The 20,478-nt window shown below is 41.4% G+C and overlaps 1 protein-coding gene across 4 annotated transcripts in view; it reads right to left on the bottom strand.

The window, feature by feature from the left end:
* The window catches only part of OSBPL8 (oxysterol binding protein like 8), a 411,605-nt gene that overhangs the window by 86,148 nt on the left and 304,979 nt on the right, over positions 1 to 20,478 (bottom strand). For all 4 annotated transcript variants that reach the window (XM_073620008.1, XM_073620009.1, XM_073620010.1 and 1 more), the window contains 2 exons: positions 2,889 to 2,959; positions 442 to 522 (listed from right to left, as the gene is read on the bottom strand). In XM_073620008.1, coding sequence (XP_073476109.1) covers positions 442 to 522; positions 2,889 to 2,959 — 152 coding nt within the window. The remainder of the gene's footprint in view (positions 1 to 441; positions 523 to 2,888; positions 2,960 to 20,478) is intronic.

The following is a 20,478-nucleotide window of genomic DNA, read 5'->3' as shown; positions in this document are numbered from 1 at the left end:
TGGGCACTTCGTTGAAGGCTATGGGGTATCTCTCATATTTCCAAGATCCTATACTTCTTAAAGCGGAACAAAACTTCCAGTGATGTACCGTCCCTGGAACTCACTACGGGCCGGATTCCAGGTCTCGATTGTCCGCTGGTGTCATTGGGGGGGCTGAGAGGACATCACTCCCGCACATGTGTGTGAGTTCTGTCTCTTCTGCATAAAAAGTCCTGCCTGTCCATTTTCATTTTGGAGCCTAAAGTTACACTTTAATATAATACAGGGTTCAAATCACTGCAACATTTTGTCAGACACATTCAGATGAAATATATGCTAGCCCTTGAAAGGGCTACAGTGAATGTACTACGATGAAGTGTCCCATCCTGCAGCAAGACACATTCCATAACAGACCCCCTTGGCACAAGCCACTGACATTTACCACAGTCAGAATTTACTTACCTTAAGTGATTCCTTTTTTGTAAGTTTGCTTGAGGCAGAAGCAATGTCCTTTTCAGACCCATTATATAATTTAGACTCAGACTGCAAAGGAACAACGAAGTGTAGAGAACATTATAAATACAAATATAGGTAAAAGAATAACATTTAGGCTCCTTTCACACCAGCGGACCAATAAGGTCGGCGTGTCTGTTTTTCAGGCAGACGTGATCAGACCACCGGTTGCCCTCTATGGAGCGGAGGATGTCAGCAGACATATCTGTCCATTGTCACCCGCCGGCATCCAATCTGATACGCTAAAAACAGACGGATGGTGATACGTTCGCCATCCATCCGCTGGATCGGATGACAGTCAGATGGAAACAGACATGCAGTCCGTGGATTGTGTCCATTCCGCTATGCTGTTGTCCACTGCTCAGCGGGGATCAGTGGAAAGATCCCCCCTGAGCAGGCGGATCTGCTTGGATGGATTCCGCTTGGTCTGAAAGGGGCCTTACCATTGTTTGATTGTATTTTATACTGTAACAAGAATCCTATAAAAATAATGTATACCCCTGGATGATAAAACTCAGAAAAAATATACTAGTATATCTACACACCTGAGGATACATACTTATGAATCTGAGAAAACAAAAAGAATACATTTCCTTAGAAAACCAAAGTTCTTCCAACTTTTTCTATTGAAGGTAGGAAAAATGAAAATAAACATGTTTTTCTATATATTATATGCCATATTTAAATCTATAAATTCAGTATCTGGTTACTAGACGCTATTATTTCAGTTTTGGATAGATGAATGTGCTCCTTTCATTACCCACTGTCTTATTCATTCTTCTGCTGAAATCTCTGTCCTTGGGCCCTCAACACCACTCACTTTAATCATTGCTAGGAGGCTAAACTCTCCTTCTCCATTCACTTTAAATTATGTAGTGCTGTAATAGAGTGGGAGTGGAAGTACAACTTCACATTCATTGCCTTTTAGATTGTAAGCTCTACCGAGCAGGGCCCCCTCAATCCTCCTATATTAAATTGTATTGTAACTGTACGGTCAGTTGTAAAGTGCTGCGCAAACTGTTGGCGCTATATAAATCCTGTATAATTGTAATATAATAATTGATGGCAGTGCAGGGAGTTGGGTGTTGTAGTACAGAGATGTAGCAAGTACTGGAGACACGCAGTCACTGAATGATTCAGCCTATTAGCAGTCACCATTTACTTATCAAATACTTTGGAAAGACTATCCTTCTAGGCTTCATTTATGAATGCCCTGACAACTTCTTTTATCTGTGAATCTGTGTTGTTGATCTTCTTACTGGCACAAGAAGAGAACTACTATATGAGGTAACAGCCCACTTTTATTAACCACTTGACCTCTGGAAGATTTTACCCGTTCATGACCAGGGAAATATTTGCTATTTGGCACCGTGTGACGTTATTTTTTTCACACAACTACAGCTTTCTTTTGGTGGTATTTGATCACCAATGGATTTAATTTTTGAGATATAAACAAAAAAAAAAAAAAAAACAGAAAATTTTGAAAAAATTAAAAAATAATATTTTTTTTTCTGCTATAAAACATATCCAATCAAAAAATTGTAAAAAAAAAAAAAAAAAAAAAATCAAAATGTATGCTGCAACATATTAAGTAAAAAAAAAAAAAAAAAGAAAGAATAAAAAACCCAATAAGAGTATATTATTTGGTTTGCACGAATGTTATAGCATCTGGTATAGACACTCGAATTTGTATTTCATTATCTTTTTATATTAGCAATGGTGGTGATCAGCGACTTATAGTGGGACTGCGCTAGTGTGGCAGGCAATCTGATACTAGCTCACGCTGGCTGAGGGGTACACCGCCTGACATCAATAGTTGACACTAATACGATACACTGTCATTGTACTAATAACACTGGCCAGGAAGGGGTTAACATCTAGGAGCAATCAAGGGGTTAAACGTGTGCCGAACAATGCTTTGCCGGGAATAAAAAAAACAACAAGATTGCCTGTCAGTGTTCAGAGCTCTGAGTTGTTTACAACACAGAGCTCTCTTCCCTGAATGACGGAAGCAATAAGCTGGTCCCGGAGATCACTCATTGGCCAGCTCCCACTGATTGTCTTGTGCTGTAACAAATCACAGCACAGCCGGGACAGTGTATGCGTGCGCCCCCTAACTGGAAGCGGATCACTTACCAGATATGAGATCCAGCGATCACTGCAACAGTATATCTGCATGGGGCAGATGGGCAGTGAATAAGGCTGATTAATTCCCATGATCCCCTAAGCAAACCGGAGCTCTACTACGTACAATATAACAAATACCAAATAGTTACCCAGGTATCCTAATAACTGTGTATTGCTACATAACACAAGCACATCTGGACTTCAAAGGGCATTTAGTGATAAAGGAAGTTGAACCAGATAATAGCCAAGGAAAGCATGCACGAGATTACCTTGCTCTTGGACATGGAGTGAGAAGAGTCATCTTTACTTTGCAAAGTTTCATCCTTGCCCCTGTCGAAACCTAGAACAGATTTAAGAAAACACTTTACCCATTTACACAAAAACAATATGAAATTTAAAAAATTTGAAGGCTTCATTCATGCAGAAGTACCGATTTGTACTCCCATGTGAAGAGAGATCCATACAGCTGCCCACATGTCATTGATTTGAATGGGCTGCCTGCACACAACACCTGTGCATCCAACACAGGTGAAGATGGCTCTTCGCCATCAACTACGAATCAGTAAGCTTGTGTAAGTGTGGCCCAAAACTTGCTGATTATGAAGAATAAACATAAGGGACAAGATAGCACATATTTATGTTTTCTTTTTTAATTCTAATAAAATTTTACACATACAAGATAAATAGCAACTTTCCGAAACAGTGTATATGCCAATACAATGATTTACAATTCTGTGTTTTCTGTTTTTTTGCAGGTATTACATCTAAGTACACAAACATTTTGTAAGCAGAATTATGTAATGGAATGGTATTAATAAGCATCCCAGAAAAACAAAGAAAACCAGTCCTTTGAACATTTTACATTTAATCACAAAGACTGTGGCAACATGCCTGTTTAAGGAAAGTGATCTCTTCCATGGGAATATTTGGAGAGCTGCATTTAGGAGGTGTGATATCAATTTCCTATATCTGTAAAACATGGTCATGAGGTTGGTGATCTGCTTCCACTAAGTGGGAAAGGGTACCAGGTGCCAGATCACATCTCCAGCACATTGGGGAACCCTGAGGATCCAGCGGTCTTGGGTGTCTGTACCACCATGCTTAACGTTGCACTCTGATATATTATTGTTGATAGAAGTAAGAGTTAAGAGAAGGATTATGAACCAGTGTCTAACAGAAAGGGTGTGAGACATTTCCTTTTCGCTGTGGGCCAGGTAGGCTTGAGCAATATAAATTTAGATAGCCACGCTAAATAAAGTAAATAACATCATCCTGTGATCAAAATATGAACACCACTATATAATGTGCCCATAAATATATCCACAATTTAAAAATGTCCATTCATGCAAGAATAATTGCTGGTGCGTAAACACTCTTCCGTGATCTAATATCCCAATTCAGTGCCATGTATGCTATTCACCACCGGTATAATGTGAAATCTTCCACCGTCCAAACTATTCATTCATCAGATAACTTTTAATAATAAGCGCTATAATCCACTCCACCAGGGATACTGTATCCACTAAAATTCTTAATAATAAACAGGATCCTTCAATCCTCCAGGGCTCCTGATGACGCAGTGAGCATGCGAAACAAGCTGAAGCATAGTGACGCGATGGTTATGTCAGTTCCTGCCTTTGGTTACCACAGCTGACAATTGGAATGCATGCCAGCTTCAGTACACAGAGCGGCGTGACATTTACAGACCTGGTTTGCTGGATAGACTTCGTGTAGCTCAGAAGGCACTTTGACATGTGAGTTGGCATCTGTATTTTATACTGAACGTTTAAATTCGAACAAACATGTTGCACAATGACAGCATTTTTTTTTTCATTATATGATTGAGTGAAAGAGGAGTGCAATATAATATGAACCTTGGAGGACTGAAGGATCCCATTTATTATTGAGAATTGAATGGATACAGTATCCCTGGTGGAGTGGATGATAACGCTTTTTATTAAAGGTTATCTGGTGAGTGAATAGTTTAGACAGTGGAGAATTTCACATTATACCAGTGGTAAATAGCATGCATGGCACTGAATTGGGATATTAAATCACGGAAGAGTGATTACGCACCAGCAATTATTCTTGCATAAATATACATATTTTAAATTGTGGATTTATTTAAGGGCACATTATCTAGTGGTGTTCATATTTTGATCACAGCATGATGTTATTTACTTTATTTAGCATGGCTATTTATATTGGTTGATCTGCCATTTCACATTGTAGCGAAAACATTTTAGCTGCAGTTGACAACACATAATCATTATCACAGTTTTTGAAACACTAATTTTTGCGCCAGTGACACATTTATGACATAGGCTTGAGGGTTTAAATGTGCAGCTGCCAGAAGCAGTTTGTATAGCAATGAGATGTCATGGGAAAAACTTGAAGTGGGCAAGAATTTTTTTTATAAGGGGTCCATTTATGAATACCGTTTTCCAATAAATGTGACAAGCATTCAGCCTTTGACGAATTCTGACCGTATTATACCCAATATGGATTTCCGAAGCTCGTCATCTCTGTCTATTGGCCAAAACACAATCTTTTTTTCTGATTCAGGTAGAAAGAATTGGATTAAGCAATATACATCCAGAATTCATCAAGGCTGGGCGAGTTCTTGCCACACAAATTTTTTATCACCTCTGTGTGCTTTATTTTACCATCAACATGATCAATATAACTTAACTAAAAGAAGAAAAGGAATCCTGTAAAAGGCTAACAGTTCTGTTCAGAATAATAAAAACTGTAATAAAACAATGAAAGAAGCATTTAGGCAGTTGTGCCAGGTTAGTAAAAAATTCTATTCAACAGTATTCAGCCATATAAGAAACCATATCTATTTAGTAGCACATAGACTGAAACATACTACGGGTGATCTGCTGCTATAGTTGATCATTATCTGTAGTTATTAAACACAGCCCGTTGGTTGCCTTATACAGGTCTCTGACAGTCACTGGAATGTGTCCTTTGCGTTCCAGCTCCCAGCATCTGTCAAAGGCAGTATTAAGTCGATTGATTTCCTACTCCATAGCATCTACATCGTTCCGACCATGACATAACCACAAGGAGCAGCATGAGGCATGGATGCTGCACAGAGGTAAGTGTCACTGAATACTAATGCTGGGGGCATCAATGTTAGGTCACCATTCCTCCCACTGACAATTTGAATAAAGAAAAAGGAAACAGTTGGGACTTTATATGAGGCTTTGAACATATAAGAACAAATGCCTCCATCCCTATTATATGGAAAAAGGGGGAGAGTATGGGACTTTATATGAATCATGCAGCCAAGAATGTTAAGGCATGGTTCCTCCCACTGACCTCAATGCTGAGGCATCATTCCTCCCACTGACAACAATGCTGGGATATCATTCCTCCCACTGACAACAATGCTGGGATATCATTCCTCCCACTGACAACAATGCTGGGATATCATTCCTCCCACTGACAACAATGCTGGGATATCATTCCTCCCACTGACAACAATGCTGGGATATCATTCCTCCCACTGACAACAATGCTGGGATATCATTCCTCCCACTGACAACAATGCTGGGATATCATTCCTCCCACTGACACCAATGCTGGGGCACCATTCCTCCCACTGACACCAAAGCTGGGGCACCATTCCTCCCACTGACACCAAAGCTGGGGCACCATTCCTCCCACTGACACCAAAGCTGGGGCACCATTCCTCCCACTGACACCAAAGCTGGGGCACCATTCCTCCCACTGACACCAAAGCTGGGGCACCATTCCTCCCACTGACACCAATGCTGGGGTACCATTCCTCCCACTGACACCAAAGCTGGGGCACCATTCCTCCCACTGACACCAAAGCTGGGGCACCATTCCTCCCACTGACACCAATGCTGGGGCACCATTCCTCCCACTGACACCAAAGCTGGGGCACCATTCCTCCAACTGACACCAATGCTGGGGCACCATTCCTCCCACTGACACCAATGCTGGGGCACCATTCCTCCCACTGACACCAATGCTGGGGCACCATTCCTTCCACTGACACCAATGCTGGGGCACCATTCCGCTCACTGACACCAATGCTGGGGCACCATTCATCCCACTGACACCAATGATGAGGACCAATCCTCCCCATTGACAATAATGCTTGGGCACCATTCCTCCCACTAACACCAATGAATGGGTAACATTCTTCCAGATGATCACTGACACCAGTGATGGTCCACCATTTATTTCACTGACACAAATGATGGGGCAATGTTCCTGTCACTAACCACTGATGCTAATGCTGGCCCTATTCCTCCCACTGACCCAGGGGCATTTATTATAGTCTCTGATGCCAGGATGTTTATTGCTCCCCACTTACCACTGACATAGGATAATTTTTACTCCCACTAACCTCCAATTCTTTTTACTCCAACGGATGTGGCGCTAAACAATGTGACCAACAGTGACCTGGCCTTTTGGACATAGAGTTTGAGGACCACTGGTTTTAAAAAGCTACAACAAAAAGCCATTTGGAAGGGAAGAGTATGTGAATCTCTAGACAGGCTTTCCTTGCACTTGCAAAGCACGTGCACATGACATCATAATCTCTGAATGGAAAGAATGCCCAACACCAATAACAGACAAGCATGGCTCATTGGCTGATTGGGAAACGACATCCGTCTTGGCCCTTATTCCATCAATCAAAAGACCCAGAGAGTGCGAAGGGGCTGAGTGACACTATGAGTTGCATGGTGTCACTGATAATAGCTGGCAGTTTCAAAGGCGGATTGCTTGAAAACTGGACGGCAGACAGGATCCACACACTACATTATACATCTATCAAGTTATATGTGGTAAATGAGTACTTCAAAAGGTGTGCATTATTTCTGTTGCACTGGCTCTGACAAATTTCCAGTAACTTCTGTGCAGATACAGGCAGGGGCGGACTGATAACTCATGGGGCCCCCGGGCAATAGGAGATTATGGGGCCCCCAGGCAATCAGAGATTATGGGGCCACATAGTATACACACACACAGTATACACATACATGTACACACAGTATACACAGACAGATGTAAAAAAAAAACACAGATTTATACATACTGTCCCTGGTTTTACTGAGGCTGGCAACCCTGATGGGGCCCCCGGGCAGTGCCCGAGTGGCTCAATGGTCAGTCCGCCCCTGGATACAGGCTACTTTCAACATCTGTATGTCTAAAGATGAACAGACCGCTAAATCACTGATACATATGTGCTACTTCTTGGGTGTTAAATCTATAATTTGCTTCAAGCTAATATTTGTAATCTGAGAATATGAGCATAGATTTCCTATAAATGTTAGTCATGCTTGCAATCTTAACATGTACAGGCACTTGTTTTCCTCCATGGAGCACTCTAGGGATTACCAGCAACAGTGAGGTGTCAGAAGCTGCAATTAACATTGCAGGAACAAAAACAGCTATTCCGAAGAAAATCATCACTCCAGAGCACAGCAAATGAAAGCAATGATTTGTACATGATTGTCTAACAAGAACTACAGAATAAACATTATTCCATAATTACAAGTTTAAAATAAAATTTGCATTCTAATTTGTCATGTTTCCACAGACTACATATTGCTATGCAACACTCAAAGCACAATTACAATTCTCAAACACAGACAGCAAAAGTCTTGGTCCAAATACATAACCTAGTAAGTTAATAAATATTTTATACGTACCTGGAATGATCCAATGAACATTAACATATTTTGCAGACCACATTTGGTGGGATGGAATAATATTTCAGAAAATATATTCTAGGATTAACGCTAGTTAAAGGAGAAGTTCACTTAAAAAAAAAAAAAAAAAAAAATTATAATAACTGCACATTTTTTTTGAAGGTAAAAAAATATGCATTTACTATTTTTCTTTGTAGGAGCCTGGAAAGCATTGCAACTGCAATCAGCAGATTCCGGATGCCATGCGAGACTCCTGCAGACAGTCATGGTAAGAAGTTTTCAGAAAGACTCAAACTACTCGAGTGCTCAACAGTGCCCTGGCAGTTCATTGAGAAGTACAAGCTGAGAGCTGAAAAGGCTGTTGGTACCTGTAGTTTATTGATTCACAGGGATCTGTGAATCAAAAAAGTGACAACAGGTACGGGCAGAAGATCCCTGGCCTGATGTCACAGGGAGTGCAGGGATCGGGCAGATGTTACATGTTCCACCCTAAAAACAGATGAAACATGTAACATGTTGCCGAAAGCAAACTTCTCCTTTAAGCACAATTGCTACATGAATCATCTTCCCTTACTCATGATGGCTGCAGCTGCTAGAAATGCTAGGGGGGTATAGGAGAAGTATAGCCAAAGCTTTTTTTGCTACACTTCTCCTATGGATCACAGGAGTGCAGTTTGCTCTGTACTCCTGTAACTTGTTTTCAGCCTGAGCCAGCCCCTCCCATCCCTTTCAAAGCCCAGCGCTCCACTGAGTGCTGAGCAGAGAGCTGATAACTAACAGTCATTGGTCTCTGCTCAGAGCGGAGGGAGAGAACCGAGAGATCAGCTGTGTTCAATCGCTCAGTTCTTGAGGTAAAAGCGGTGGGGAAATCTGCAGCTGGGATCGGTGCTGCAGCCACTTAAGTGCATATGATTTTTTTGTTTCTCTGCTTTCCTGAACTGCTCTTTTAAAGAGGCGCTCCAGTCTGGAAAAGAAAAGTCAGCAGCTAAAAGTCAGCAGTCTGGAAAAGAAAAGTCAGCAGCATGATTCGGCTTTGGGTGCAGGCACCGGCATTGTAAATAAGGGGGGCATGCTGTGCTTTCTAAATGGTCCCACTTTCTTCTGGGACCTGTGTGTGAAGGCAGCGGGGGGGGGGGGGGGGGGGGGGAGATGAGTCTGTGAGGAGGGGGGCTGGAAATGCTCAGAGATTGGCTGAATGGAGTAAAGTACAGCAATATCCTAAAATCAACAGCGCTCAGGACCTCAGACTGGGCCAAAGTTTCACCTTCCAACATGACAATGATCCTAAGCACGCAGCCAAGACAACACAGGAGGGGCTTAGGGACAACTTTGTGAATGTCCTAGAGTGGCCTAGCCAGAGCCCTGACTTGATCCCTATTAAACATCTTTGGAGAGACCTGAAAATGGCTGGTCCCTATCCAACCTAACATAGCATGAGAGGATTTCCAAGGAAGAATGGCAGAATATCCCTCAATCCAGGTGTGCAAAGCTTGTCACGTCAAACCCAAAAAGACTCAAGGCTGTAGTTGCTGCCAAAGGTGCTTCAACAAAGTACTGAGTAAAGGGTCTGAATACTTAATATTCCTGATATGCGCCTGCTGTATAATGTACTTGTATGAGAAAGTATCCTGTTCTCTTTGTATTGCTTCTTTTATGTGAAATCCCTGATCTTCCTGCTAGTCCCTCTGCTTTCCTATTAAAAATGGACCACACTAAGCAATAGAGCACACTATGGTCAGCTATGCTGGAAACTCAGTGTACTCTCCTCCAGTGATCTCAGACTTGTCCTAACACGCCCCCCCCTGCACAGCCATTCACTAGAGCTCAGTTTGCTGCTGCTTCTCCCAGCTCTTATGCAGCTGAGAACAGAGGGAATGTGATCAATTATAAAAAAGGGAGAAAAAGTATTTATAATGTTTTTTTAATATCTAAACAAAAAATGTTTTGCCTTTCATTTCTATTTTATACTAAATGGGTTGTCTTACAAGGTGATCATTTACAATCAATTTAAAGCGGTGTTCCGCCCCAAAAAGAAAAAAAAAAAATTAAAAGCCAGCAGCTACTCATACTACATACACTACTACTGCAGCTGCTGGCTTTTAACAATAGGACACTTACCTGATCTGGAGTCCAGCGATGTTGGCACCGCAGCTGATGTTTCTATCAGCTGTCGGGTGCTGCTGCAGCCATTGTGGGTAAGGATACCCAGCAGTGTACCCTTATGGCTGCACGCCGGGAACCCTACTGCTCATGCGCGAGGCCCCGCTCCTCTCTGCTATTGGCCTGGCGACAGGGAGAGGAGGAGGGAGCCCCGCGGTGTGATGTCAGGGGTCCGGACTTCTTGAAGTGGGAACAGGTTACCTGTCAGGTATCCTGCCCCCCCCCCGAAAGGTGCCAATTGTGGCACCAGAGGGGGAGAGGAGACAAATGAGCGGAAGTTCCACTTTTGGGTGGAACTCTGCTTTAAATACATGTGATATTTCAATTTTTTCTTTTTAATAAATTCACAGACATTTCTAAAATGCTGTTTTCACCTTGTCATTATGGAGTATGGATTAATTTGAAAAAAAAAGAATTTAAACCACTGGAGAATCAAGCTGCAACATACCAAATTTGAAAAAAGTGAATGGGATCTGAATACTTTAGGAATGCACTATATAGTATATTCAGTAAAGCACCACAGAATATGTATGTCCAACCACTGAAATACTGTAATGACCACTCGATTTTATAAATTGTGCAACAGTACCCGAATCCACGAGCAGATGGTGCTGCAAAAGAGATATGGAATTACATTTCTGGGTCATGATAAAAATATGGGAACTGAAGGATGTAGAGACCAGCCTTTCTTTTTAAGCTGCTCAAGGATTTCAAATTTAACATGCCAGTACATGCCATACAGAGAGTGATATACACAATCTGGGAACACACAGATTCTAAAGCAAAAATATAAAGTGCAACACTTTCCTAAATATAATGACCACTTGCTTCCATTTTGTTTCTTGTACAAGCATGTGCCATTTTCAAACATTGTCCTTGTTTGTCTTTTCAGCTACTATAAATTGAAAAATCTACTAGTAATTTGCTGCTGAAAAAAAAAAAAAAATGAATGGCCATTTGAACTTTTAACTAAAGCAAATATGTCCAACAAAGCACAGTGAGTAAGGATAGGATTTGAAAGAAATGGAGTGCATGCTGCCTTGGACATGCTAATCTGGGCATCCCAGGAATGCTTCAAGTTAGTGTGCTTACTTTATTGTGAACAGCAGACAATGCCCATTTGTGTGATCTAAAAACGCTGGAGAAAAACTCAAATCTTTTACACTCCCTGACATTTACAAAGGGCACTCGGACAAGGCTGTTTATTGAGACACTCCTCCATTTACCAACATAATTCAATGTACTCTGTGTGCCAGTTGATTAGCTGAGCACAATAAATGCCAGTAAATCCAATGGACAGCTTCCAAGTACATCCATAATGGTATAATCACTAACCATAATACATTTTGCATTAACCATAACAAATATAGCGTAAAAAACAGATATATGCAAAATAAAATCATATTTCAGTTTTGGATAAACTTCACAAGTAAAACCCCCAACCTTTCTTTTTTAACATCTTTTGGCCCAAAGTTCTCAGCTAAGATAAGTGATTAAACCATTAAGAGAAAAAATTGCGCTAACGTAAACAAAAAGCTGTAGTTTCATCACACAAGTCTGTTTAACGTTATCCAACTTAACAATAAGACTTAATAGGACAGCAGGGACAAGATTCCAGTGAACCTTAGAGCCCATTCACACAGGGGCAACACGACTTCCAGCGCGACTTTGGGAGGCAACCTGGACACGACTTGAGTATAAATCACAGCGCGACTTGGGGCAACTTACAAAACAACTTGAAGTCGCCTCCAGGACAGGGAACTTTACAAGTGGCCAATCAGAGCTTATCAGCTGTGTGTGAGAAGGAGGGGGCTGGCTGTTTAGTGGAGTAAATTACTTTCTGTTTCCTTTCTGCTTCCTGTATAGTTGCCTCAGTATGAACGGTGATCAGACTTGGAGGCAACTTCCATTGAAATCAATGGGTACAAGTCGCCTTCTAGTCGGATTGAAGTAGTACAGGAACCTTTTCTGAAGTCGGAGCGACTGCAGTAGTGTGCATTAAGACGGATCCATTCACTTACATTGATTTTTTCATGTAGCGCGACTTGAGGCGACTAGGGGCGACTTGAAGTCGGATCCAAAGTTGACCCTGTGTGAATAGAGCCTGACAGTTGTGTGGAATGACAGGAAGGTCTCAGTAGTATAGTAAACATTCCCCTTTCAAGCAAAAATGTATTCCAAAGGATCACATTCAAGTAGGTATGTCAGTTGTATGTAAAAAAGACATTTAAGTAAATGCACATTTAGAATTGCCTTCAACCCAGCGAGCTGAACTAAAAAAAAAGACAAAAAACTGACAGCTCAGGTCAGAGCCACTGTACTAACAATCTGATGTTAGCACGGTGATCTCCGCTACTGTGCTATAGTGTTCTGACAATGGGGTGGCCCTCCCGCCAGAGCACTCCAGTCAGCACTCTCAGCCCTTGGCTGAGAGCGGTGATCGGGAGCCGATCAGCAGATCTTTTCTGGTCATGCCCTCTTCGACAGAAGCTGACCGAACGGGGTGTGTGGGACTCACGTGTGCGGAGCTTTAGTCATGCAACACTACACCCAAATTCATTTTGTATCATTTTTAGAGACCACTTTGTTTTTTTATTTTTTACTATACAAGGAAAAAAGACTTAGGCCCCTTTCACACGATCGGACCGTTCAGGTCCGCCTGTCAGTTTTGACGGCGGACCTGAACGGGCACTCCATTTTAGCCTATGGAGCGACGGATGTCAGCGGAGACATGTCTGCTGACATCCGACCCCGTCCGATTCGCTAAAAGCAGACGGATGGCCCTACGTCCGGATCCTTTGCTGGTGGATCGGATCGGGTGAGATCTGATGAAAACAGACATGCTGTCCATTTTCATCCGATCCCTCCATAGGCAGCAGTGGCGCCTGACAAGCCCCTCCCCGCTCAGTGAGCAGAGAGGGACCTGTCATCCCCCAGCTCAGAGGAGATCAACGGAGAGATCTCCCGCTAAGCCGGCGGACCGAGGCGGGCTCCATGGAAGCGGAGTCCGCCTTGTGTGAATGAGGGCTAAAACCCCTTTCACACTGAGGCATTTTTCAGACATTTTAGCACTAGAAATAGCACCTGAAAACTGCTATTCTCTTCAATGGGTGCTTTCACACCCGGGTGAAGCGCTAGCGGGACATTAGAAAAAGTCCTGCAAGTAGCATCTTTGGGACAGTTTGGGAGGGCTGTATACAGCCCTCCCAAAACACCCCTGCCCATTGGAATGAATCCGAAGTGCCTGAAAAGTGCTTCGGAAGTGCCGCAACATGGCAGTTTTTAACCCCTTCTTTGGGCTTAAAAGCGCACAGCTAGCAGCCGAAAACTGCTGCTTAATCAGCGCTAAAACGAGCGGCGCTTTAGTGCTAACGCGGCCGCGGCTCAGTGTAAAAGGGGTCTAAACAGTTTTGAAAAAAAATTGTTTCCCTTACGGTTAAAAAACATAAAATAAAATGCTAGGACAGTGTGAACACTTCACTCCCAAAGTGACACCTTTTTCAAAAGTGGACACCCCAAAGTATTTATTTTTTCCAAAATGTTTTTGGATACGAAGAAGCATGCTGATATTGTGGTGGTTATCACGTGCTGAGCCTTTAAAAGGTGCCCTCTAAAGTCAAGTCCAATTGTTTATTTATTAGAAAAAGAACATTGCAATGGATAGAGGTCATCCCTCCCACAATCATTGGAAATTCATTAGCATTTTAACACCTCACCCCTTCACAAAACAATCCCTTTTGATTGATGCAGACACTTTACCCCCCCCCCCCCCCCCCTTTTTAAATAATCGCACAACATTGGTGGACAGTGGCACTTAAAAAAAAAAAAAAAAAAAAAACACAAAAAAACCCACTGACCTTGGATGCAGCCTACCTATTCCTGGATCAGGCTGCAATCCTTCTCCGTCCCGTTTCTCCTTTGTGAGAGGAGGGGGGGGGGGGGGGGCTCTCCAAAGTAAACAAAAATACTGTTACTTTTTGTGACACTTGTCTACGGCCATCACAGAGACCACCAGACACACAGCCACTGTTAACTCTGTGCCTTTAGCCTGTGATCTCTATCTGCGTGTACACCAATGATAGACACTGGGATGTTTTTACTACAACTGTCTACTGAGAATAACCGCTTCCTCAATCAGCTGATTTTCAATAGCAGCCAGTAGGGATGTGGTGAAACAAATAGCTAGATAGAATATACTAAACCACCAGGACCCTTATCAGAATTTTTGTGGAATTGCCAAAAACTTGTTCACATCCCCTTCATGAGATCCGCACATCTGCCCCAGCCCAGATATACAGAATTCTTTGAATATCTTTCAAACACGGCCAGTGGCATGTTTTACGTAAAGATTTGAAACAAGAAACAAATTGTGCACCTGGAAGATGGAATGCTCTTAATATATTAAGGGTAAATAAAATGTATAAAGGGGAAACTTGAAAAAAAATAAAATTACTGCGGACGTTAATAATTGCATTTATATAGAGCAGGGATATGCAATTAATGGACCTCCAGCTGTTGCAAAACTACAAGTCCCATCATGCCTCTGCCTCCAGGTGTCATGCTTGTGGCTGTCAGAGTCTTGCTATGCCTCATGGGACTTGTAGTTCTGCAACAGCTGGAGGTCCGCTAATTGCATATCCCTGATATAGAGTAATATGGTTTTTAACCATAGTGGGTTTAATACTATACCATAGTATAGGGTTTAATACTATACCATTGCTATATTGTAAAGAAAAAAAAAAACTTTGTTGGACATGTCATCTTATTCCACACAAATACTTATTTTTGTGTTCTACCTATAACTAGAGAAACAAAAGAATAGTTCAGAGGGCACTGACATTGCTACAGTTTAATTTTACGCGCTATTGTCATATATTTGGGCACCCATGGAAAAATTTGAAATATTGCATTCAAAAATATAATCTGTTAGATCAGGATATAGGTGACACTAACTGATTGGTGCCTAATCTATGAATAAAAAGTGTCCATGCTTCTTATAAGAACCTAAGTGATTATATCCCGAAACGTGTCCATTTACTACACTTAAACACTGTATGGTAAAGGCTTGAAAAAAATCTACTGGCAAAGTAGAATACCAGTCTATATCCAACTAGGTCTAAAACTGCTCCCACCCCCTTCTAACTACACTGTAGAAGAAAGATGCTTACACTTACCTATTCTCAGGGCTCTCCGGTCCGGTTACGTGATCGGCTCCAGGTATCGGATTCAGGGGAGAGAAGGGACAGCCAACAATAGATGCCCCACTGTACCCTATGGGTGAAGTCACTGCTCAGGCATTCCAGACACGGTTGGCAATCTCTCCTCTCCCCTAAAGCCAGCTGATGGGGAGGCTGCATGACCGGACCGGGGTGCTGTGAGAATTGATAAGAATAAGCATCTTTCTTTTTTTTTTTTACAGGGTAGGTTGAATGAGGGTGGGAGCAATTTTAGGCTTGGTTAGATATAGACTGGAATTCTACTTTAATAGTGTGGTCTGAGCGAAACAACTTGCTTAAAAAAAAAAAAAAAAAAAAATCAATTAATTTTTTTTTTTTTTTAACAGTCTCTTATTTCTTTCTACAACCATTTAAGGTTTTCTAAATACCACAGAAAATTCAAGCAATGGCAACACGGTTTGTTTTTTTTAGGTATATTCTCAGCAGTGTTAACTCATACTTTTGTGTGACTGGTCAACTGCTTTTCCGGGGGACCTCACAGACCTGGAGGGTACATTCTTGAGACCCCTAGCACTGTCCTTTTAATTTTGACATGTACCAAGGAATATTGCATGGAGGGATGCCGAAATACAGATTTTTTTTCTTTTTATAACACCGATCATGTGATTATAGCATGTTAGACCCATTTAGAAATGTTTGTGGTTGCTTGAATAATTAAGTGCAATGATCTGTCATTTGTCCAGAGAACAGAAGCAGGTAGGAATAGGTAATGAATTTAGCTAAACTCCTTGCAATGTATAAGAGAGGTTTATTATTATTTTTTTCTTAACAGAAGTGTGGTTTCACTTTACATTCCAAGAGAAATTATTCTTAAAGTGGTTGTAAACCCATTACAACTTTAACCTACAGGTAAACCTAGATTAAGGCTTACCTGTAGGTGCAAGAAATATCTCCTAAACCTAAAAGGTTTAGGAGATATTTGCAGAAATAGCGGCACCTAGAGGGTACATTCTTGGGACCCCTAGCGCTGTCCTTTTAACTTTGACATGTACCAAGGAATATTGCGCAGGTGCACTGAGCGTGCAGTTTCTAACAGAAATCATGCCGTTAGTGGCAGCACCCGCGTGCGTACGCTGGAGTGACATCATCGCGGCTCTGGCCAGTCACACCGCCAGAACCAAGATACCCGGAAGTCACTCCGGGATAGATGGCGGCGTCGGAGGAGGCGAACAAGGGCCGATGTGGGGCTTCAATCTCAGGTAAGTAATTCATAATGAGCTAGTATGCTATGCATACTAGCTCATTATGCCTTTGTATTGCAGGGTGTATTTTTTTTTTTTTTTTTTTCCAGAGGCTTTACTTCCTCTTTAAAATCTGAATTTGAAGCATGTAAAAATGAATGCTTCACCTGGCCATACACATTACAATCTGTTTGTAGGATATCCTAAAAGCTCAATAGTAATGTTACAATTTGACAACAACTATGTAGTGCAACCTGCCTGACTGGATACAAAATTGCCAGAATAATTTACTTTGGTTCTCACATACCATTGTGTTGGTAATTCTAAAGGAGAATGTACTGGGTATTGTAAATTTTAGATTTATAAAAACTATGCAATTTGTGTCCACTCAGGCAGACCTTTGCACTCTATGGTCATTAGTATAATGTACAAGCATGTTTGCACTACATGTGGTCAGATTACATTGGTGCTCCAGCTCCAGAGACCTGTATTTATGAATGGTATCTGCTCACAGCATACATATTCTGCCATTCCCTTTTCTGGGTGGGGGCCTTCTCTTTTTCCTTGGAGGCAAATGAAAGAGGATTTGACTGACTGCAACCGACAAGTCTTTTGATAAATAAGTCCTAATATTATACAGACTAGAGCGAAACCACTCTAAGTCCCCATTCACACCTGAGTTTTTTTTTTATCATGCAGTTCTTTAAACGCTTAAGATTAATAATCCCATTACTCTTAATGGGTTCTGAGTGTTGCGTTGCTTGTCAAGTCAAAACTAGAAAAAGTATAAGCTTCGTTTGGACAGAACCGCACATTGCCCAGTCTTTATTGGAAGCGCATGAAAAACGCTTGACAAATGTGTGTTCTGCTCTTGCACAATAATTTCCGCAAACATAAAAAAAGTGCATTATATCAAAGAAAATTATACAGATTCCAATATATTATCTGATGATTTTATGGTGGATGTGCGTGTCTATTGGTTAGAGCCCCTGTGGATTCTATATATGTTATAGTTTATTTTGAATCATTATCGCCTGCCCAGGTGGTTGGGTGTAGTCCTGCTCGAACCCTCTGCCAAGTCTACAGTGTTGGTCTGTCCCGTAGGCCAGTGGTCATCAACCTAGTCCTTGGGGCCCACTAACAGGCCAGGTTTTATGTATTACCTTGGGGAGATGCAGACTAGAATACTGCAATCACTGAGCAGAAAATGATATCACCTGTGATGTATTTCAGTTATCTTACAAACCTGGCCTGTTAGTGGGTCCTGAGGACAGGAGTTGATGACCACTGCCGTAGGCTATTTGTTGATTGACCTCGCCTTAGAATATGGCCTGTTCGACACTACAACAATGGACTCCTAATTGTTGACCACCTTGGCGGTCTTTCTTATATTTACTGCTGGACTTTTAATGGGATGTTGATTTTTTTTTGTCAGCACTCATATACTGTATACATATGGCAGTTCCTTATTGTACTTGATATTGCTATTTTATATTGTTTTCGTTCTTACTTGAAAACTCAAAAAGAGAGAAACAGAAAAAAGTGCATCAAGACTACCTGCCTAGGTTCAGGATACGTATGAGAGGGGGCCTGAAAAAGCTGCAGAATTTATGCAACAAAAATCCCACCACAGCCAACAGAAGAATCAAAGACTTTACATTAACATTTTTGAGAACATATTTGACAAGACATCTATCCATATGCAGAAAATCTCTCCATGGCTGTAAATAGTAGTCATTGAGATGAAAAGCTTTAGATTGCTAAATTCACCACCATAAATTATTTTTAGCAAAAAGAAAATAATCAGACCCAACTTTATATGTTTGCCTCAAACATGGACCAAAAACAGTCTGACATTTTTCTGCATATAGAAGATCTACTGCAAGCATATGCCATGTTGATAATATAAAGTCATTTAATAAAACTGGTTCAGTATATTAAAATGTACAAAAGCATGCCTAATCCCCTATGTAATTTCCAAGAAATGAGAGTTCATTAACATTCACACCTTATGTCAAAATCTCATGTGGCAAAATCATGTGACACAGATGAAAGATGAATTAAGAAATAAGATCCGGCTTTGGCATTACGCAAATTACGACAACACTACAAGCAGCAGAGGAAGGAGATATGTAAGGTCTCAGGGTGATGCCGTATTTCAGAATAGGTATGGAGATAGCCTTGATCCTGATTATGATAAGAAAGTACTTAGCTGGAGGAATAAGCAGCAATGTGCTGACAGGAGGCTTTTATAAGATTTCTATATTAGAAGGAAACAAAAAACACACGAGCCTTACCCTACATAGCCCACATAGAAGCTTAAACATATCGCCGCAGGAAATTCTTAAATATAAATCTATACTTGTTATGGTCTTTAGAATTACTCGTAATATCAGTGTGAAGTACTAAAGGTGTTTTCTACTTTGCCTTCTGTATATAATATATTCAATCACCCCATAAAGCAAACCTTAAAGTGGAAGTTCACTCTCTCAATGAACACTGACTATTTTTAATCCTTATGCTGCTAGCATTAGAAATTAAATAGGAAAGTATATATTTGTTTTTTTTTTTTTGTTTTTTTTTTTTACATTTCTTCAGTTGCTTAGTTTCTTGCCTAGAGAAATGATGTCATACATCTCAGAAATCTTCAGAAGGGGGGGTAGGGGTTTTCTCAGCTAAGCACGTCCTTCTGTCTGCATGTCTGAACTAAGGGCAGATGGATTCCAGGAAGTAAATGCTACATGAATCATCTGCCCTTACTCAAGATGCCCACAGCCAGAAATTCTAGGTGGTGTTTCTCCAAGTGATTTCTAAGCAAAATAAAGCAAGAAGACATGAATGCAAGAGTGAGTTTGCATTGAATATTAAAAATGAACCCAAAAAAAGTGTTTTCAATTTGTGATGCTCAGATGCAGCATAGTTCCCACTATAACACTCTCCTTTTCCTGAAACTCCTGCAAGAATATTTCCTCTGTTGAATTTTAATTTATTAGGCATTGCTGATATTCCTTTTGACAGAATCTGGACTAAGGGAAGACGGGGTGGTTAATTGGGAATATTGGTTGCAGAAGGATGTGAAGTGGGTGGTTGTGGGCTCCAGGGAAGCCTGGTGAGGAAAATATGTTGGTCTCTCTATTTAGGAGACTTTTCAAAAAACTGAGCCTGGAGCTTGGGCTGCAGAATTGATGGCCACCCTGGTTGTTACGTCCACCTACCAGGATACATGGCTAGTTATAGGAGGGTCAGGAAGACTCATGCCGCGTACACACTTTACAGCATACTTTGCCCGGCGGACTTTGACGGAAGTTACGACGGACTTTCCGAATGAACGGACTTGCCTACACACGATCAAGCAAAGTCCAACGGATTCGTACGTGATGACGTATGACCGGACTAAAACAAGGAAGGTCATAGCCAGTAGCCAATAGCTGCCCCAGCGTCGGTTTTTGTCCGTTGGACTAGCATACAGACAAGCGGACTTTTCGACCGGACTCGAGTCCGTCGGATAGATTTGAAACATGTTTCAAATCTAAGTTCGTCAAACTTTTGATAAAACAAAGTCTGCTGGAGCCCACATACGATTGA

This window comes from Aquarana catesbeiana, linkage group LG03 (assembly GCF_042186555.1).
Source record: "Aquarana catesbeiana isolate 2022-GZ linkage group LG03, ASM4218655v1, whole genome shotgun sequence".
NCBI lineage: Eukaryota > Metazoa > Chordata > Amphibia > Anura > Ranidae > Aquarana > Aquarana catesbeiana.
This window is presented reverse-complemented; position numbering and strand designations above follow the sequence as displayed.